Source organism: Cynocephalus volans, chromosome 8, assembly GCF_027409185.1.
Source record: "Cynocephalus volans isolate mCynVol1 chromosome 8, mCynVol1.pri, whole genome shotgun sequence".
Taxonomy (NCBI): domain Eukaryota; kingdom Metazoa; phylum Chordata; class Mammalia; order Dermoptera; family Cynocephalidae; genus Cynocephalus; species Cynocephalus volans.
Genome location: NC_084467.1, coordinates 7,498,912 through 7,520,134, shown reverse-complemented (window position 1 = coordinate 7,520,134; position 21,223 = coordinate 7,498,912). Strand labels below are relative to the sequence as shown.

The following is a 21,223-nucleotide window of genomic DNA, read 5'->3' as shown; positions in this document are numbered from 1 at the left end:
TGTTTTCTGTCTTGTTCTTGCCTTAATCATGCATTCCCTTGTTTCTTTGTGAGCCGAGAACATAAGAACATAAAAAGGCCTTTATTTCTTTCCATCTGCTTTTACCTCTCATTTCAAGGTTTCACAGAGTGCTGGTCTCAACCTACATGCTGAACTGATATTGAACTCGCCTTCCCTGTACAGAAACATGAAATGATTTTAAAAAACTAAGAAATATTCTCGCCAGACACACAGACTGCACACCCAAACCAGAAGTCACTGTGGGTGTGCGAAGCAGGCTGCCCATGCCCGGGGGTACACGGGCTTGTTCAAATAAATTACATGACACGTAGACACACGTGCAGCTTTTCCTGTTTCAGAACAGGTGAGGTGATCTGATGGATTTCAGCACTTAGTGGGGAACAGCATGTGGCCACTGGGGACAGCAACCAAGACAGGTGCCCCCTGGGTGGCACTGGTTGCTGAGGGACCCCTAACTAACCAAAACAGAGTTGGTGCCTGTGCAGTTGAGAGGACAGTTACTTCTGGTTCTGCTGAGTCTCAGAAGCCTTTGTGGGATCAGCGCTATCACTTGGTGGGTCCTGAGGCAGCCATTAATATGTTAGGATCACCTGTGGCCTTCTGAGAGCCCAGATCCCCAGCCCCATCTCCAGAGTTGGCATCAGGCGCTGGGAGAGGCTCCTCACAGCCAGGCCTTTGGGAGGCCTTCGGCTAAGCCTGGACCATTCAAACTAAGTGCTGACAGAGAAAAGCACCACTACACCCTCACTTCTGGTGGCTGATTACACTCACAGCAGGTCCTTAAAGGTGACAGATAATTCTGGAAGACTTAGATCCTGTCCTTTCATTAAAACCTGCTTTTGGAGGCAGCTTACAGATAATTGCACGAAAGACTCTACTCTGACCTGCTTTCCCCTTGATTCATGACCAGAATGAGCTAAAGCAAGCTCAGGTCTTTTTAACATTTCTTGGGGACCAACACATATTATACTTTATGGGGGCGGGGTCCCTTCTCCCGAGCCCTAGAGGTTCAGTCAGTATTTGGCTATTACTTTCTTACCCACAAACAGAATTGCTTTATAGCTGAGTAGCAGGGGAATTCCCGTACCCAGGAGTCACTTTAACGTGAAGAGCAAACGTCCCTGAATGTAGCGAGAACCCGCGCTTCCTCGGGGAGCTGCCGGAACTCAGTCAGTGGCAAGCACGCTGGGTGGTCACACAAAGGTGGCAGGGGGGTACTGAGGATTGTGGTGGCCTCTCTGGACAGTAGGCACCAGGACCAGGTAGTCTGGCGAGAGGCTGGGAAGAAGACTTCCCCAGGACGAGGACAGTTTTTGCTGGGTCCAGAGCCACCGTGGAAGACTTGGTGACAGCCCTCAGCGGAGAGCGAGGTGCCCTACTCAGTGTCTTCACAGAGCCCAGCGCTCTGACTCGGCCCCTCCCTGGCACAAAGGATGCGTTTCCATTATGGCTGTTTAGTTCCTTAAACATTTCAAGTCACAAATAAATAACCAGTGTAAACAAAAGGCAGTTGTGTAGGTTCTTTCCCATGAGGTGCACGTCTGGCTTTTAGGTCCCTTCTGGGGCGACGGATGGTGCCTGGTCCCCGGGACCTAGCTGGCCTCATCTCGGCCCAGGGCTGGAACGGGCTGCTATTGCCTGTTATCTTTGGACACGTTGTGGGCCAACCAGTTCACTTTGGTTTTCCAGCTCTCCCGGAGGGCTTCGTTAAACTTCACTCGGAAGTGCTTTAGAGCCTCCTCCTCTGTCTTTCCCAGCGCCAGAGAGTCCTGAGACAGAATCATCACAGTGGCATTAACATCAAGGGGCCCAGTCCCTGCCCCTAATGCGACCCATCCTGGCTCCGTGGGCTTCTGCCCGCTCTGGGTATTTTAAATTCCCTCCTGAAAGAACTGCATGACGGGGTGCCCGGCACAGCATACGGGGCCTTGACAGGGGTGCCCGGCACAGCACACGGGGCCTTGATGGGTGCCTGGCACAGCACTCGCGGATGACAGGGGCCTCCCTCACCTCAGGTCCAGCCCCTCCTGCTTCCACAGCGCGTCCATGAGTTAGGAGAGAGCCACCCACAGCTCCCTTAGGCAAAGCTCTTTATTCTTTTTTTTTTTTTTTTTTTGTCTTTTTCGTGACCGGCTCTCAGCCAGTGAGTGCACCGGCCATTCCTATATAGGATCCGAACCCGCGGCGGGAGCGTCGCCGCACTCCCAGCGCCGCACTCTCCCGAGTGCGCCACGGGCTCGGCCCCAAAGCTCTTTATTCTGATCCCAAACCAAGGCTGGTCCCCTGACCCATCCTTAAATTAAGACACCAAAGATGTCTTGGTCCCAAGCCCCTCGGGTTGCCGGGCAGCCTCGCCTTCTCCACTGGAGACAGTGACTCCAGGAGGCGGGCACTGAAGAGCCTCACCCCCCACCCTCACCCCTCCCCAGCTTCTCACACACTGAAGACAGGAGGGAAGCAGAGCGTTTAAAACACCCGGGGAACCGCAGCTCAGCCGGGCCTCAGTGTACCCAGAATGCCCGCAGCCTGTGAGGACACGAGGGTTGACCAAGGAAGGTCATGACATATCTGCCGCTGAGTGGGGCCCAGCCTGGGCTGCTTCCTGCCAGGCCCCAGGGCTGGGTCCTGGGACGGCATGAGGGACACACATGAGCTTGGCGTGCCCTGTGGGGCCCAAGGCACTCGGGGCCATTCTAGGTCGCACTGCTTGGGCAGGCCTCGGGAGGCCTATGGCGACCCCTGCTCTCCTGCCCGGCGTGGGCCTGCCCTGGCGTGTACCTTGAGATACTGGATGTCTTTGGAGCAGCTGAGCTCGGGCAGGCCCGCCGCCCGCATCAGGGCGAACAGGTGCAGGAAGAGCAGCCCGTGTCGCCGCAGGATGGTGTATGCTCTTTCACAGTAGCCCCGGAACCTGCAGGCGGGAGGGCCAGGTGACACTCTGGGCCTCCCAGCTGCCCCCAGCTGCCACCCGCCAGCTCCTCTAGCTGCCCCGGCCCACCTCCTACATGACCCACCAACCTTCTCCCCACATTACCCCCAAAGGGCACTCCAGGGTTGGGGGGGTGCTCCCTGCTGAGAGGACAGGGACGGGTTCCCAATCCATCAGCAATCCACGGGCGGGGGCCAGGGTGGGCTGAGCGTCCCCGCACCCTGCCTGGACACGGAGGGGCATCTAGCGGGTCTGAGGCGCCCTCACCTTTCAAATTTCTCACTGTTACTGGTCTTCCCCTGTTGAATCACGTGGACAAAGTCATAGGTGAGGATGAACGGGACTCGCTCACGGTTGATTCCAAACTTTGTCTTGAAATTCCCCAGAAAGTGGCCAAAATCAATGTGGAACAGCTAAGGGGAGGGAAGGGCAGAGGCTGAAGAGGTGTCAGAAAGGAGCCAGTCCAGGGGAGAGAGGGGAAGCCAGCAAGTGCCCTGCAGGGGACGAGGGCCGGCAGATGCGCCACAGGGCAGCTGCCCACACCGTTCCTACCTGCCCACTCTCGCGGATCATGATATTGTCACTGTGCCGATCGCCGATGCCCAGCACGTACGTGGCCACACAGTAGCCAGCACAGGAGAGGGTGAACTCCTCAATGGCTCGATCCAGGGCCTCCCTGGATGGAGAATTGAAAACCAGGGCCACACCATTTTGCAGCTGCTATCAAGAGGTGGAGTCTAGTTCTGCTCCCCTTGAATCTGGCCTTAACAGGCTTTGACCAACAGAACGTGGAGGAAGTGATGTTGGGTGTCGCTTCCAGACGCTCTTGCAGAGCCTAGGCCTTAAGACACCTTGCAGATCTTGAAACCCCCTCTCCCATAACACTGCCACGAGGGAAGCTGAGGCTGATCTACTGAATGAGGAAAGGCCACATGCAGAGAGGCATGGCTGACAGCCAGTGCCCAGGCCCCAGGCATGTGACTGGGGCCACTGTGGACCCTCCAGGCCCAGTCTGAGCACCATGATAGGAGCTGTGTGAGTAAGTCCAGCAGAAGAACCAGTCAGCTGAGCCCAGCTGACATTGCAGATTCGTGAGCCAATGGCAAATAGTTGTGTTAAGGACCTAAGTCTTAGGTGGTATTAAACAGCAATAGGGAACTGATCGTGCGAACAGAGGTGCTCCCCACCACAGCCCAGATGCAGGCTGGTCCTCGGCTGAGCCAAGTAGCCGGAGACTGTCGCAGGCCCTTCCCCTCACCTTCGACTCCTCCCACACTGCACCTCTTGGAAAGCAGAGGGCCTCTGTCTACCCCAGGGCCTGATACCTACCCTGGGTTCTTGGACTTGAGCCAGTTGAGCAGGGCGTCCTTGTTGAAGGCGGCTGTGGCTGCCATGTTGCTCTTGTTCAGCTGGATGTTGGCGATGGTGTCTGAGTGAAGTACCACCTCGATGAGGCCCGTGCGGTCCCCGGTGGGGAGGCAGCCGTAGGGGGTCATCCTAGGCAGGTGCGGGGAGGGACAGCAAATGCCACGGTCAGGGGCCATCCCTGAAGCTGCTTGACACCCAGGAGCTCAAGCCACCCAAAAAAGCCATAGAAGATGCTGCTTCTCAGGTTGCTGAAGAGGAAAGGAAGGATGCTGGGCTCCTTGGAAAAGCCAGCACCAGTGCCCAAGATGCAGGGAGCACCTTGGCTGAACTCATGCTTGCTTGGAAGAGAACAAGCCAGTGGGCTTGGAAGAAGACACCGCTGCTTCCAAGATGGGGTGGAAAGCTGGGGACACTTGGGCAAAGAAAAGGATGGGGCAGGACAGGTGCCCAGCAGCGGGATGGCCCTCTCCACCCTCACTGCGTTGCCCTGTGTCTCCCCTGCCCGGCTGGGTTTTAAACTGCTCCCTGCTCCTCCTAGAACAGCCCTTCTTCCCCAGCTGAGATGGTAATGATGGCCTTGACAGGGGTGCCTGGCACAGCACTCGCAGATGACAGGGGGGCCTCCCTCACCTCAGGTCCAGCCCCTCCTGCTTCCACAGCACGTCCATGAGCTGGATCATCTGCAGAGTCAGCATGTCCTGACGGAGGTCTGCGCAGCCCGCCGGCCAGAGGGAAAAGCCTGAGTTTCTGGAGGGTTCTCCACTCCCAGCTATGCCCAGTTCCTGAGTTCCAGGGCTCTGCTTCTCAGCTGGCCCTCCAGGAGCACCCCCCCAAGGTCCCCAGGGCAGTACGCGTGTGGTGTGGGGGGCCCGGGGCTCACCATCCCCATTCTTGAAGATGATGCCTACACTGCTGTCGCCCCTCTCCTGGGTGCTGTACATGAGCCACAGAGGCTTCATCTTGGAGTCCATGAAGGTGCATTGCTCCACACTGCCGGCCAGAGAGCGGCGGTCAGCAGGGCTCCTCCGCAGCCGCAGGGGGGTGGGAGGAGCCCCCGAGGGGTGCGGGTTGGGGGCTCACCAGACTTCCGCCAGCAGGACGCTGGGGTCGAGCGGGGACTGTAGGTGGGAGAGGGCCTCCAGGTAGGTCTCCTGGCGCATGCACAGGTGCATCATCTCCTTGGTCTGGGGCTTGGTGGTCTTCTGGGCGCTCACCTTGACAAAGTCATTCAGGGCCTTCAGCTTGCTCAGTGCTTCCCCCTGGTGGGAGAGCGGGAGGCAGCAGAGGGCGAGATGGGAGGGAGCAGTCCTCAGCCTCCGGTCCCAGGGAACTCTGAGGGGCCAGGGCCTGTGCCTCACCTGCTTCATCAGCACCTTCACGTGGTGGGTGCTGCCCCTGCAGTAGGCCTCCATGATGAGGCCGAAGCGCAGGGCCACCGACGGGACGTGCATCTCAGAGCTGGAGGGAGGAGGAGAGGGCTGAGCCTCGCCAGGCAGGGCCACACGACCCCTACCCCAGCTCGGCAGGACCCAAGGCGGCCGGGACACCCAGTCCTGCTAGAAATGGGAGGTCAGCAGGCCAGAGGCCCCTCTTCCCCATGGCTTTCCAGGGAGGGTTCCCGAGGAACCGGCTGGGGCGAGTCCAGCTACCGGAGGTGCCAGAAGAGGAAGTGGCCGATCTTGCGGTTGGCCAGGGCCCGGTCCAGCAAGAATTTGGTCAGCTCACAGTCCAGGTAGGACTCGTACTTCAGCACCTGCACCAGCTGCAGCAGGTACTGGAAAAGCTCGTCGTCCCTGTAGGGAAGGAAGGCCGGCTGGGGCCTGGAGCTTCACGACTTGGGATGGGGCTCTGCCCCTGGTGGTGGCAGGACAGGAGGGAGAGGCCAGTCTCGACCTGAGCCGGCCCGCAGGAGAGGTTCAGTCCACACGCAGTGCCCCTTGCAGGCAGTTAGGGCAAAGCTGCCCTCCCAAGGAGCAGGGAGCCATTGGCTCTAGCGCCCAGCTGGGACTCACGTCAGTTTCCGCAGGGACTTGATTGCAAAGGAGCCCACGTGGCAGTCAGGAAAGCTGCAGTCCAGCAGCTCCAGGGCACTCAGGACGGGCAGCTCGGGCCAGGAGCACAGCAGGTATAGCATCTGCAGGGGGCACTGGTGGTCAGGCGGTGGCGGGCGGAGGCTGCCAGTCTGCCCCAGCTCTGCCCCTGGACACCCCTCCTGTCCTACCTGGGCCACATCCTCGTGCTTGTTCCACTTGGTGACCAGCAGCAGCCGAGCCAGTGCCTCTGGGAAGTGCTCCTGGACTTCGTGCCGCATCTTCCACACCAGGTCCTTCTCGTGCTCGTACAGCTCCCCAGAGCCCCGTCGCTCCAGGATTTCCCGCAGCTGTAGCTGCTGAGGGGCACAGGCGGGGGTGAGGGCTCTGGCTCCACACCCAGCTCAGTGTTCCCCACCCTCGGCCCCAGCTCACCTCCTCCTCGGTGACGCGTGCACGCTCCCCGTGCCTCCCCAGCTCCAGGATCTGCAACAAGTGGCTCTGCTCTCAGCAGCCCAGGGACCTGGGCCAGCTCTGGCAAGGCCCAGGGGCAAGGCGCCCCTACCTGGCACTACTGCAGGATCATTCCTGGTGAGGGGGACTGTCCTGCATACTACAGCGCCTTTAGCAGCATCTCTGGCCTCGACCTACAAGCTGCCAGGAGCACCCCTCCCACTAGCGGTGACAACCCAAAATGCCATCAGACATTGCCCAGTGTCCCTTGCTGGGCAAAATGGCCTCAGGGATGCCCCCAAATAAGCATAGTGACCCAGCCCATGGCAGGGGGCAACCCCCAGGGTGGTTGGGGACAACCCCCAGGATAGTTGGGGACCACCCCCTGAAGAGCTCCAGAAGCAGGGCTGGGAAAGCTCCTTGTTAGCCCCTCAGCCTCTGGGCAGGGGCCCCTCACTGACCTTCTCCAGGGCAGGGTAGTACACAGGGTGGGGGGCCACCTCGGGCAGGCAGATGACCAGGGCAGCAGCACTCTCTGTGTTGGGGTTACTGCACACAGTACCCGTGGGGTTCAGCAGCTCCCCTTTGTCGTCTGGACAAAGGGACAGAGGGGTTCATATGGGGAAAGCCAGCATCTCGAGCCCCAACACCTCCAGGGCCTCTCCCTCCTGGGCAGGGGCCAACCTGGGACAGAGGGCCACATGTAGAGGCAGCGTTCCCCGGTCTTGAGCTGGTCCTTGTAGTCAAACAGCATGAGGTTAGCCCAGGCGATGGGGCAATCCTGGGAAAGGACATGGCAGGTCAGGGCCAGCCACTTAGAGGTCACCACTTGCTCATCCGCAGAATGGAACCCACCTCCAGGCCAAGCTTCCCTGCCCAGCTTCCCTACTGGGATGCTCCTGGGGAGGAGAGAGGTGACCTGCACCCCATCTCAGGTCTCCCAACCAGACCCCCGGGAAGACCCTGCCTGGGGAGGGGGAAGACCCACTGTTCCCTCTTTCCTGTCAGGGTCCCAGTGACGAACCAGCAAGGCCAGCTGCCTCACTCCTGCCTTTGTCCCCACTCTTAGCTTCTTAAGAAACCCCAAGTAAACCACACCAGCCCCAGAAAGCTGGCCTGGCCCAGCTCAGCTCGGTGTGACTCAGCATGGCTGGGGGCGAGTCACATCCTGCACCTGGTGACTCAGTGCCCAGCCATTACTCCCTTGTGGCCACCCTCTGACTCAGGCCTCTCTGCTGCCTGTGGGGACGCTGTGTTTGTCCCTCCACCCCAGGGAGCTGCCTCCAGGTTCCCACAGGACCTCAGGCCCAGGCCAGACATTGCGAGCCAGCTCAAGGGCCCAGAAACCCAGAACTGTCACTTGGGCAGGAGGCTGGGGTCTGCAGACCCTCCTGGGACACTGTCCCCATGCTGCAGGCCCAGCAGGGGCGTGTGCTGGCGCTCTGAGGCCTGGACCCCTCCCGGCCGGCCCTACCCACCGCCTTCTTGGACTTCTTCTTGGTGGAGCGAGCCTTCTTGGCCTTCTCGATCACAGCGTAGAGCGCAAAGCAGAGACGGGCCATGCGCGGCAGGTCACAGACACTGATGTCGAACTCCAGCCGCTGCTTCCACACGGGCTCGGAGCACACGCTCACCTCCGAGCTGGACACCGTCTTGCACAGCATCTCGTTGCCATGGAAAAGCCCGGCCTGCACCACCAGCTGGGGACAGGTGCAGGCAGGTGAGGGCGGCAGAGGCCCAGGCCCCCTCTCCCCTCTAGGCTCCTTCCACCCCATGGAAAGGCTGGAATCTCCTCCTTAATGTTCTCATTTTCACAGGGGTGTGCATCCCACTTCCCACGTGGAAGAGGGTGGTCCAGCAGAGGGAAGGCCAGAGGCCTGAGGAGGACCAGTGACCGTAGTGGGGAGGGAGAGGCACCTTGGGCTGTGCATGGGCAACCCAGTCTCAGCTGCCCTGACTCTGTCCCTACCCCACTCTGGGCCTCAGTTTCCTCATCAGGGCTCGGGAATCCCAGGGGCCCTTCTGGTTCTAACATCCTAAAGCTCTCTTTACTTCTTGAGCCTTATGAGCCCCTGGTGGTGGGGAGGGACTTTCACAGCCACCTGAACATCCCACCCTGCCTCCTCCACTCCCTGACAGCTCTGTCCTGAAAGCCCCTCTGATCCGATCTTCCATGATTGCTGCCAGGGAAACCCAGATCTTCCCTGCTTGTAAAATCACCCCAATAACAAGAGCTCCGGGCAAGAGACCCAGCCTCTGTGATCCAGGTGCAGCATCCCACAGATGGGACAGTAAAACCTCCGCCTCGCAGGCTGTGTTGAGGCCTGGCGACATGGGACGTGTGCGAGGGCTTTGGACAGGACGGCGCAGCCGAGCTCCCCCACTGTCCTTGCCACACAGAGGTGGGCTCGGCCCCTGGGGTTGAGGCACCACCCGGGTGCCCCCTGGAGGGCCAAGACCCCCGCCAGCTGCATCCTTCTATCCCTGGGCTGGGCCTGACCCCACAGCCCCCACTGAAGTCAAATACCCAGAACTTAGCTCAGCCCAAGTTTCTAAGAATCGGCCTCCCCGGCCTGCTCTCCTCCCCTTCCTGTTTTGAAGCAGCTCACAAGCACCCCAGACAGGGATGCCGGGTAATGTGGTCAGGTGGCTTTTGTGTGACCACCCCCTCTTCCTCTGCTGTCCCTCCAGGCCGCAGCCACCTTGTTTGTGCGAAAAACACCAGCTCCCACCTGCCGGCGCGCCTACCTTCATCCGCTCGTCGGCGTTCACTTTGCTGCCCTGGATCAGCTCGATGCAGAACGGCTGCTCCAGGGACCACAGGGACACGGAGGAGGGCTGGGGGAAGGGGGCAGGGACGTTAAGTTATTTAAGCACAGTGTCACTCCCCTGGCCGATGACAAGTCTGCGGCCAAGTGGAGGTGGGTGAGAGGGTCCCAGTCTGGCGAGGCTCAGGAAGCTGTCCACAGCACACCCGGGCTCAACGCCCCCACTCTCCACACCCATGGACCAAGGGCCCCTGCACCCACGGCTGGCCCAGGGCGCTGCCCAACAGTGGGGAGGAAGGGCCGGCGGGGGGGCGGGAGGCCTCTCACCTTCTTCACGGGAATGGGGGGCGGCTTGGTGCGCTGTTTCTGGCCCTGGGGGGCGGGGTTGGCCTGCTCGTCCCGCATGGCCAGGATGGAGGAAGAGTGCACCATGGTCAGGTGCGGGGTCAGCCCGCTGTGCAGGCAGCTGCAGATGTACTGAGATGGGGGTGCAGAGGGAGCTGTCGACGGGCTGCCTCCAGGGGACTCCCCCACGCCGACCCCTGCCTAGCCCAGGCCTTGGGGGTGGGAGGGTCTCCTGCGGGCCTTTCCTGCCCCCTCCCACCCCTTGAAGATCAGCTCCTCCTGTGCTCACAGAGGGCCGTCCCAGCAAGGGGATGCTCTTGAGGTGACCCCAAAGGCCTATGCATCAGGCATAAGAGGGGTCCAAAGACCAGCGCCCCCACTCCCAGCCCGGCCCCTGCCCTGGCGGTGGGGACCCCAGGAGCGCAGAGGCCGCCTTGCAGGCCTCACCTGGAACTGGCACAGGGGGTAGCTGCCGTACAGGTACTCGTGCTTCCCGTTCACCTGCAGCGTGTAGTCCTCGGGCTGCTCCACCAGGGGCTGCCGGAACACCGTGGCCTTCTTCCGGAGGGCACAGGCCATCAGCGCCAGGGGCACGTCCTTGGTGGACACCTGGAAGGTGAAGCTCTCCTGGGGGAAGGAAGGAGGGTCAGACCTCTGCCCTTGAGGCCCCACAGGGTTCTTTTCTGGGGTGCCAGGCAAGGCTGCCTATTTGCCTGTATCAGGCAGCCCCATTCCCCAAATGGGAGCCCCACGAGGGCAGGGTCCAGGCTGTTTGCTGATTGAAGTACGGCTGACACCCAGCAAGTACTTGTTCAACGAGTGAATGGACCAAAGACCTAGGCCACCTGGTCATTCTGCCTTGCTGAACCACATGCATGGATACCTGGCAAATACCACCTGAGGCTGTTGGGAGGAGAGTGAATTTGGGGGAGCTCATGGAGGATTGGGGAGCCTCCCAGGGCAGGTGTCCCCCGTGGACACAGCAGCCCGGATGCAGCAGATGGGCCAGGGGCTCACCTCACTGCCCTCGAACTTGACGTTGACCAGGAGGGCCCGGTTGGGGATGCGCAGGGTGCCAGCCCCCCAGCTCCACGCCGAGGGCTCCAGCTGCAGGGGGAAGCTGTACTGCAGCCAGGCCTCCCAGCCCAGCTGCTGCCGGTGCACGGCCGCCTCCTCGCAGAACTGGCGCATCTTGGCGCGGAAGTCATTCACCTCTGGGTCGCGCAGGGAGTCGAACTCGTGGAGGCCTGAGAGGCGGGAGGAGCGGGGTCAGCACGGTGGCAGGGCTGGGCCGGCCTGGGTGGTGCGGCCCGCCCGGCAGGGGTACCTTTGCCGATGAGGAGGCTGATCTGTGAGTTGATGAGCTTCTTCACGCGGTCGCCCTCGCGGGCCACTAGGCGCAGGACGGGCAGGAAGGGCTGGACGTCGCACAGCCGCCGCTGCTCGTCCTCCAGCTCCTGCTGCTCGGCCGTCTGGTTGACGCAGGTGAACACGTAGGCCTCGGGGTCGCTGAGCATGTGGAAGAGTGGCTCATATTGTGCGCGGTGCCACAGCAGCTGCGGGGGACAGTAGCCAGTCAGTGTCTCTGGCCACGGCGGGAGGCTGAGGATGGGTGGAGGGCTGGCCTCTAGCCTGGGGGGCCCACCCTACACGACCCACACAGAGGGCAAAGGCTGACCCCAAGACGTGCACCCTCTCCAGGCTCCCTGGGACCTGACCATGGGGGTCAACAGGCTTCCCCATCACTGCCGAGAATGCGCTGAGATCTGGGGCTGCAGTACGTCCTACGGTGTCCCCTCCAGAGCCCAGAGACCACCTTTAGGTTACCCTGAGAGATGGCCAGACATGACCTTCAAGCACCCCCAGCTAATGGTGCTGGGGTTCATCACCCTGACTTTTAAATGCTGGCAACTAATTCAGAAAAGTTTAACACACCCAGGGGACCAAATAAAACTCTCCATGGGCTGTGTTCAGCCAAGGTTATCAGTGTGTGCCCTCGGGTGAGGCATCCCCAGGCCTCCCACTGAGTCACAGAGAAGACAGGAAAGGAGGAAAGAGCCCAGTGTTGCCACCATGGGGAATGGCTCCTTATGGACTGTCAATGCAATGGCATGGCACAGAGCTGTGACACAGAATCTAAGGAGACTTGTAGGTATGGGGCATGGAGGGGCCCAAGGTATATATATAACTAAGTGGGGGAAAAATCTCGAGTTGTACAACAGCAGACGGAATTCAAACCCATTTCCAGAGGAAAAACCCATAATAAATATATTAATTAATATAGACCAGGATTTAGCAAACTACAGTTTTGGGGCCAAATCTGGCCGCTGCCTGGTTATTGGCACACGGCCACGCCCATCCATTGACAGATCATCTGCTTTTGCCCCATGATGGCTGAGTTGACTCATTGAGACAGATAACACATAGCTGGCCTGCAAAGCCTAAAATAATCACTATCTGGCCCTTGGCATAAATAAAAATATGAAGAAATTAAAACCAAATTGAGGCATGAGGTGAGACTTTACGTACTGACGTGCTAGACGTTTCTGCAGTGTTTGGACATTAATAACATGCATGCGTAGCTCTGTCAGCAGGAAAACAAGATTGATTTTAAAAGGTATTTATACAAGTTAATAACGTGGGGCTGGCTGGTTAGCTCAGTTGGTTACAGCCTGGTGTTATAACACCAAGGTCAAGGGCTTGGATCCCCATACTACCAGCCACCAAAATAGCTAAATAAATAAAGTTAATAACATGAAGAAGATGTTAGAATGTTAACTTGGAATAGAAAGCTGAAAGTTCATAATCAGAATTATCACAGAAAACAACTCTGCATATAGAAGAGAAAACAGGAAATAGCCAGGGTTAACTGTGGTTGTCTCATGGCTGGAGCAGAGGTAATGTTTTTCTTCTTCTACCTTTTCTTATATTCCTAAATTGTATTTATTTATTTATTTGCAGCTGGCCAGGAACACGGATCGAAACCTGGACCTTGGTGTTATCAGCATCCCGCTCTAACCAGCTAAGCTAACTGGCCAGCCCTTATTTTCCTAAATTTAAACGTGTCCATATTACTTTTGTAATGGAGGGAAAAAAAAAAAGAAACTTAATTTTCAAAGAAATCTCCCAAGAAGGGGAAGAAAAAAACCTCCAGGGTGATCCATTGCTTTTCTTCTTTTTTCTGCTTCCAATTATAGCTTTTAAAATTCTGAGATAAGGTCTCACCCTCCGGCAGCCCAAGGCATGACCCATTAAATCCCACACTTTGTAAATGGCACAAGCTTTTCGAGAGGTCACAAGACAACATCCACCAAATACCCTCCAGATGTTTAATCTTTGACTCAGTAATCCATCTTGAAAATTATTCTGCAAAATCAGAAACTCTTTCCAAAGATGATGTTTACCCTGGCGACAGCTCTAAAGACAAAAGTCCAGTAAAACCCTTAAGTGGCTGTGGATGGAGTTTGGTTCCAAAAAGGATGACACGATCCAGGACAGAATGAAAGCCCACCATTGGAAGCAGCCCCCCAAAGCTTTCACGGTGCTCTAGTCCAGTAATGAACAATCTAGTAATCTAGTAAAGGGAAACATAGACTACTAAAAGGGAGGCTGAATTCGGAAGGGTAAACGGACTCTAACCTCAAGGTTTTAAAAAATTCTTAGAAATTATTTATATCTTTTAAAATTTGCTCTGAGGGTCCCAAGTCTGAGAAATGATGTTTCTGTCTGTCTGTCTGTGAGCTCCAAGGTCTGAGGACCAGGTGTGGGATGGGGTCGTACCTGCTTGATGGTGCTGAGGTTGGCATTGCGGGACACAGGGAAGTTCAGGTAGACCCCCGTGGGCAGCAGGAAGTCAACTGCCACGCTCTGATTCTCCTCCTTGGTCCAGAATTCCATGGGGCAGTCAACCCCAGGGGGCATCCTGCTTTGTCACTTCTCAGACTCCAGTTGTCCTGAAAGCGAAGGAAACGCAAATGAGCTACCTAGTGTGCTGGGGGAAGGTTTGGAAGGGACCCCTTGGAAAACAGTATGTCTGGATCTTTGACAGCAGGAGGCTCGGGACGGAGTCCCAGCTGTGGGCACACAAGGCTTACTTCCCTCTGGGCCTCGCCCTGCCCGGGGTGGCTTGTGGCTTCTGCCTCGCCAGGCCACCATCTCGGCTGAGCACCTCTCATCACAGGTGGACACTGTCTGCCTCCCTCACGGCAGTGCCCAACAGACCCAGGCCAGACGCCAGCAAGACACCAACAGACCCATGCCAAGTCATTTTCCTCGGGAACATACTCATCCGGCCCCCTCATGGCCACCAGCTGGCACAGATGGGAGACAGCGGGACAGCTGCTCAGACACCCCGGACCTGAGGAAGACCCAAGCTGCAGTCTTTGAAACTTTCTAACCAGCAACCAAATAGCTTAAAACTGGCTGTGGCCATCTAGCAACCTGTTGAAATATCTCCATCACACCGAACCCCCCAGTCATACCCACCTCCCCCCGTCAGTAACGAAATGTTACAGACACAATTAAAGGTCCTTGTGTGTCCTCCCAGTCCAGGCGCCCTCTTTTCTGCCCCTCCAGCTTCCCCCACTTCAGGTTACACCACCTGCAATCTGGTTGTTAATATACTCCATGCATGTTTTTATATTTTTATTATACTCATATGTATCTACAAACAATTCCTAACTTTTCTGCATGCTTTAAAACTATAAGACTAGTGAGTCTTCTGCAATGTGCTTTGGCCACTCAACATGATGTTCTTCTGATCTGGCCACATGGCTCATCTGGCTCTGTCATTCCTTTGAACATCTGCACGGTATTTCACTGTGCAGAGAAACCACGATTTATTTACCCCTGTCCTGTTGGTGAACCTGAAGGTTCGTTTCTATTTTTCTTGGTTCTTACAAACAGTACTACGGTGTATACTCTTGCACATATCTCCTTATGCACATGTGGAAGGACAGATGAGGACCGTCCAAGAGAAACATAATGTGAGCCTCACACTTAATACCAAAGTTACCCGATAGCCACATTGAAACGAGCGGAAAGACCCAGGTAAAATGAATTTTTCACCTATACCTTATTTAACCCATTATATCCAAAATATGGTCATTTCAACATGTAATCAATATAGAAAAATTACTAGTAAGATGTTTTTCATTCTTTTTTTGGTATTGAGTCTTTGAAATCTGATATGCATTGTACGCTTGGTGTGCGATTTCATTTCTAGATTTTCATCAGGAATACTTGGTCTGCATGTAGATTTCATGCAAATTACAGGAGAAACTTAGGGTCACAGACCCAGCTTGTTCCAAACACACTTAAAACTTTTCCAATAAATGAATCACATATCAATTTTTTCATTTAAATTAAATATTTAAAAATTCCATTTCTCAATCACACTATTCACATTTTCTGTGCAAGAATCATATGTGGTATAACCTATAACTTTATTAAGTATCCCCAGGTGTCCTCAGAGTGGTGGTGGCCAATAGCAATTGCACCACTGCTGAACAGTGCAGAATCTCCCTGTCTCATCAGCACTCAGTATTGTCAAATTTACACATTTTTGCCAATCTGGTGAGTGTGAAATGGTCTCTTGTTTTAATTTGCATTTCTCTGATTATCCATAAAAACATTTATCTTCTGCAAAAAACCTGTTTATAACCTTTACCTGTTTCCTGTGGGGTTATCTTTTTCGAATAGGTTTGTAATGTTTCTTTATATGTTCTAGATTCTGTTCTTTTGTTGATTCCATGAGTTGGAAATATCTTCTAGTGGAAGTCATCCTTTCACTTTGTTTATGGTGTCTTTTTGTTGAGTAGAAGTTTTTAACGTTGACGCAGTCAAATTTATCAATCTTCTTTCTCTTTTATGATTTTTATTCTTTATAAAAATACTTCCCTACCTACCCTCAGGTCACATTCTCCTAGATTTAAATGACTTTTAGAAATAGTTGAAATAGAGGCTGGCCAGTTAGCTCCCTCAGTTAGTGTGTGGTGCAGTTAACCCAAGGTCAAGGGTTCAGATCCACAAACCGGCCGGCTGCAAAAAAAATTTAGAAAAAAAAAAGATTAAATTAAAAAATAGAGATTTTTTTCAAAAGAGAGAGAGAGAAAAAATAGAAATAGTTGAAGGGAAATGCTTAGTTTAAGAGAGACTTTTTGGGGGGGGCTGCACTAGGCCTCACCCTTGGCTGGGCGCAGAAGCTGCTCTGAGCGGCAGGACGTGCACATCGTCCTGTGCCACCATGCCACCACGGTCGGTATCCATTTCCTCTGATCGTAAAACCACATCCTACTTTGGGTTTTTCTTGACGAGAATGGCCAGGCCATTCTTTTTCAACTCAAAATTTGCGAGACATTAAGCAATCCTGGAGAATCCATTTATGATGCTAAATATGCTTTGCCAAGCTCAGGAAGTCAGAGGTCCCTTTGACCACCCCATTCGGTGAGGCCAAGATGAGCACATGCAGTTGGAGCTCCCAGGGACTCTAACTGAAGGCCCAGGTTCCCAGCAAAAGACACCCCACACTCTCCTGCCCCTCAGCACTCAGGACGTGAAGCTTCAACTACACTTACCCATCTAGGATGCAGGGAAATACTTTCCTCTCTCTGGGCCCAGGATCCAGAGCACAGCAGTCAAAAAGTCCCAACCCTCTCCCCTGGGTGAAGCCCAGACCCATGGCTTTCCAGTATGTACGGCACACAGATGGCAGCTATGCCAGGGCTTCAGAAGTGCCCCAAGAATGCAAATCAGTACAACCACTTTGGAAAGCTGTTTGGCATTATCTGTTACAGCTGAACACATCTCTGCCCTAGTACCCAGCAACTCCACTCCTAGGTTCCCAAGTTCATGTGCGAGTACACGTGCACCAAGAGACACGTACGGCAGTGTCTGCAGCATCGCTATTCATAACAGCCCCAAACTGGAAGCTTCCCAAATACACATCAGCAGCAGAACGGAAAATAAACTGTGCTGTCCTCTCCCGACGGAATGTGACGCAGCAATGAGTATGAACACTCTGCAAATACACACGTCTATATAAATGAATCACACACACACAAAGCTGAGCAAAAGAAGACGGCCGCACAAAAAGATGTGCTCATGATTCCAGCTGTACGAAGAACAAACACAGGCAGACTAAAAAGCTGTGGTGGCGGAAGAAGAAATAGGAGTTATGGGAAGTGGGGAGTGACTGGAAAGGGGTGCGAGGGGCTTCTGGAGCTGGTAACTTTCGGCGTTTGGATCTGGGAGCTGGGGACCTTTCATAAACTCAACACACCCTCAGTCCAAGTGATTCAGATGGGCTGACTTCACTCCAGCTACTGCGATAGCTTGAGACCCAAGCCCAGCCAGTCAGAGGCCTGATTGTCCCCAGCAATGGGGACTGGATTGGAGGCAGGAATGGGACTTTAGCTCAGCCAATCATCATATGTCATCTCCTTGGGTACAATGATGGGCATGTGAATATCAAGTCAGTCTGGTGGGTTTTGACGTCTAGGTTTCATTGGGGACTTCTTCCTGGGGCAGCATAAAAGACAATATTCACCTAGAGCTGCTAGTAACCTATTTCTTCCCTTAGGGGAGGAACCTGAGAAGAAACCAAATAGGAAAGCAGAGCTTAATGTGGAGAGTCCGTGCCTGTGTCCTGAGGACAGCCTTTGATTCTCTGGATCCAGCCATCCTGAAGCAAGTTTCTATCCCTGGACTTTCCAGTTCTATCAGCCAATAAATTCCCCGTCTTTTTTTTTTTTTTTTTTTTAACCTACAGCACTTTGAGTTGGGTTTTCTGCCATTTATAGCTGAATGTATCTATTTCCATCAATGCAGAAGCACATTCCATTTGGGAAGCTTCTAGTGTTTTTTTTATTTTATTATTATTGTTCTTGTTGTTGTAGTTTTTACAGTGTGATACTACTGTACTGGTATCAGATTGATATAAATTAGGACATCAGACAACATCAAACGTTAAAGTATAAATGGGGAAACGGGAGTCTTCCTAGCTTCATGTGCCCCGGGTGAGTGTAAACTGGCAAAGCCATTCTGGAGGGCAACGTGGCAGAGTGAAACGCAGCACTGTAGACTCCATGGCCCCGCAATGCTAGTTCTTTCTCATGGTCTGTAAAGGACATGTTTAATACCCGTTCCAGCACTGTGGTAGCAAGGACCTGCTGGCAACCTGACTGTCCACTATTTAAGGAACTGGTAAGTAATAAAATGCGTTAGACGCAGAGCAAATCCTATTAGTGGTCAGAATTAATGAACTCCTGGTGTATAGAGACACAGGGATGGATCTCTAAAACATTAAGTTGAAGGAAAATCAAGGACCAGAATGAGTTCTTAGCATGACACTATTCATGTATATTAAAAATAGATACATAAACCATGTCTCTTTCGGGGATATATACACTTACTGGGACATATCCTAGATACACAGGAAACGGTGCACATGGAGGGTAGAGGAATGGAGTGTGGAAAGAAAAGGAGTGGAAATAAAATAAAAGAGAGGGGACCTGCTGACTCTGAGAAGCTGAAGGGTAAGAATAACAACTTGTGTCCTCAAAGTCCAAAAAATCATCCCAATCCCCCTTCCATGGCTTCCTGTTCTTTTAAAAATTTTTTTATTTTTATTTTTTTTGCCACAAAACAAGTCTTAATGCATTCTAAAAGACTAAGATCATAAAAAGCAATAGAAAATGTTTTCTGACTACAATATCAGAAGGCAATTTAGAAAGTTAACAAACATGTGGGAATTAAGTACTGTCCAATAAACGATGGGTAAAAAGAAAAAATCACAGGGAAATTAGAGAGTACTTTGAGATAAAAATCAAAGCACAACATATCAAAACTTATAGGATGCAAGGCTCAAGCAGTGCTTAGAGGAAAATTCATACTTGTAAACACCTATATTAGAAATAAGAAAAATCTCAAATCAGTAATGTAAGAAAATAGAAAAAGAAAACAGGAAAATAGAAAAAGAGCAAATGAAACCAACAACAAATATAAGTAGGAAACAACAAGATTACAACAGAAATATATGAAATAGGGAATTAAAAAACAATAGAGAAAAATGACAAAACCAAAAGTTGATTCTTTAAGAAGATCAACAAAAGCTTTGTGAACCTTTACCTAGACTGGCCAAGAAAAAAAGAGAAGACCGAAATTACTAAAATCAGAAATAAAGCAGGGGCATTATTACATTGTCGCTATGGCTTTTTGTGGTGGTAAAATTTAGTTTCTTTCTCTTGCTCGCTTGCATTTTTCTTCTACCAGTGGGTTTTGTTCTTGTGTATTTGTGGTAGTGATTATTGTTTTTCAGATGCAGCACTTCCTTGAGAATTTCTTGCAGGGCTGGTTGTGTGATGGTGAACTCCTGTTGCTTTTGTTTTTCTGGAAAATACACTAGTTTCCCCTTATTTCTGAAGGGATAGCCTTGCTGGGTATAGTATTCTTGGCTGGCAGGGGTTTTTTTTCTTTTTTTTTTTTTTTTCTTTTCTTTTAGTATTTTGACTATATCATCCCATTTTCTTCTGGCCTGTAGAGTTTCTGTTAAGAAGTCTGCTGTTAGTCTGATTGGGCTCCTTTATAGGCGACTTGACACTTTTCTCTTGCTCCTTTTAAGATTCTTTGTGTTTGAACTTTGTCAGTTTGACTATAATGTGTCTTGCAGAGGATCTTTTTGGGTTGAATCTGTTTGGGGATCTTTGAGCCTCCTGGATCTGAAGGTCTGTGTCTCTCCCTATAACTGGGAAGTTTTCTGTTATTATTTCATTGAGTAGATTTTCCATGCCTTTTCCTTTCTCGTCCCCTTCTGGAACATCCATGATTCGAATGTTTGCATGCTTAAAGTTCTCTGCTAGCTCTCTTAGATTTTCTTCATTTTTAAAAATTCTCTTTTCCTCTTTTTGTCTGCCTGGGTTATTTTGAAAAGATTATCTTCAGGACCAAAAATTCTTTCTTCTGCATGTTCTCGCCTGCTGCTTAAGCTATCAGTTGTGTTTTTCATTTCGCTGAGTGAATCTTTTAGTTCCATGAGTTCTGCTACATTCTTTTTTAAGGTATTAATCTCTTTGTAAATTTCCTCCCTCATATCCTGGGGTTTTTTGTTTTGTTTTGTTTTCTCATTTCATTATGTTGCCTGAGTCTTTTCATGCTTCTAGTGTTTAGAAAGTTCTTTCTTTAGAAGTTGGCCTGCCTCTAAGAGCCAACCCCTGTCCTTTGTGTTGCCATGTACAGGCACACAGAGGAGGCCACCTCACCATTCCTGTGCTGGATGATGGCCCCCATTGGCCCCGAAGGCTTCTCCCCTTCAGACCTAGCATCACCCGTACCTTTCACCGTTCTCCCTACAACACAGTTTTTAAACTGTTTTGCCAAAGTTTGGCATTCCCAGCTAACAAGATGCTCCAGATGGGGCCTGACAGGTCAACTTGTAAAAGAATGTTCTGGGCACCACATTCCTATTTGCTTAGCCTAAAAGTGTATTATGCTCCCTCACTCCCATCCCAAGGAAGATTTTTGGAGGCCACATCACTGAGCTTGTCAGCTGCCAACCCTCCGGGTATTTTTCACAGTACACCAGCTTCTCCCAGCCTGTGCAGGAACATTCATTTCCTGAATCTGAATGTAAGAATTCACAATTATCTTTGGTAATTTCATCTCATGGACTAAATTGGTGCTCGTGTATTATTGGATTTGATATTTTGCATATATTGCTCAGTCCGAAATATATACGCTTATTCTGCTAGCATTTCTGGAGCCCAATTAAGTGCCAGGAATTGTGTGAGGTGCTGGAATACAGTGGTGAATGAGACCCAGGGTCCCTGCCCAGAGGAAACACTCACCCGAGAAAGGCAGTCACTCATCCACAAGTGCACAATAGGGTGATCACACACTGCATCAACATGGTGCTGGACAGTGTGCCATCTGCTGTCACGATGGGGAAGAGACTGGAGGGGCTACTGCATGTAGAGAGGCCAGGAAAGGCCCATCTGAGGAGAGGACACAGGAGCCAAGGACCAGAGGGAGTTAGGCATGTCCAGAGCAGCCCAGCGGGAGGAAGCAGCAGGAGCTGGGTGGGAAAGGGGCTCACACACTCCAGAGCTGAGGCAGATGGGGGCAGGCATGGAGGGGGAGGGCCTGGTGTGAGATGGGGCTGACGAGGTCGCAGGCACCAGGTCCTGTCGAGCCTTCAGCACAAGGGCAGGCACCTGGGTCTGCTCTCAGTGGGATGGGAAGCCCTGGAGGGTTTTAGGCAAGGAAGCGATGGGATGTGACTTTCACCCAAAATGATGACACTGGCTGCGGTGGGG

The 21,223-nt window shown here is 53.0% G+C and overlaps 1 protein-coding gene across 5 annotated transcripts; it reads right to left on the bottom strand.

The window, feature by feature from the left end:
• Nucleotides 1-85: 85 nt before the first annotated feature.
• PIK3CD (phosphatidylinositol-4,5-bisphosphate 3-kinase catalytic subunit delta) lies at nucleotides 86-13,835 on the bottom strand. 5 transcript variants are annotated; one of them, XM_063104255.1, is made up of 22 exons: nucleotides 13,695-13,835; nucleotides 11,242-11,470; nucleotides 10,932-11,161; nucleotides 10,362-10,541; nucleotides 9,897-10,046; nucleotides 9,550-9,639; nucleotides 8,280-8,501; nucleotides 7,486-7,582; nucleotides 7,263-7,393; nucleotides 6,784-6,834; nucleotides 6,540-6,707; nucleotides 6,331-6,452; nucleotides 5,968-6,111; nucleotides 5,677-5,776; nucleotides 5,399-5,577; nucleotides 5,199-5,308; nucleotides 4,949-5,027; nucleotides 4,280-4,447; nucleotides 3,503-3,626; nucleotides 3,218-3,363; nucleotides 2,800-2,932; nucleotides 86-1,790 (listed from the first exon to the last, which is right to left on the bottom strand). In XM_063104255.1, the coding sequence occupies exons 1-22, from the start codon at nucleotides 13,833-13,835 to the stop codon at nucleotides 1,653-1,655; spliced, it is 3,132 nt and encodes a 1,043-aa protein (XP_062960325.1). In that variant the 3' UTR covers nucleotides 86-1,652. The 5 variants fall into 5 exon arrangements, with proteins under 5 accessions (XP_062960325.1, XP_062960324.1, XP_062960327.1 ...); XM_063104254.1 differs by having other exon boundaries at nucleotides 6,540-6,704; XM_063104257.1 differs by having other exon boundaries at nucleotides 9,897-9,959.
• Nucleotides 13,836-21,223: the final 7,388 nt, after the last annotated feature.

Excerpts from the sequence above, each read along its gene's own strand:
- PIK3CD (XM_063104255.1), bottom strand. The coding sequence starts at position 13,835 with ATGCCCCCTGGGGTTGACTGCCCCATGGAATTCTGGACCAAGGAGGAG. Across the intron at positions 11,162-11,241 it reads CAGCCTCCTCATCGGCAAAG|GCCTCCACGAGTTCGACTCC; the intron begins GTACCCCTGCCG and ends CCCGCCTCTCAG. Across the intron at positions 5,578-5,676 it reads TGAAGGTGCTGATGAAGCAG|GGGGAAGCACTGAGCAAGCT; the intron begins GTGAGGCACAGG and ends CTCTCCCACCAG.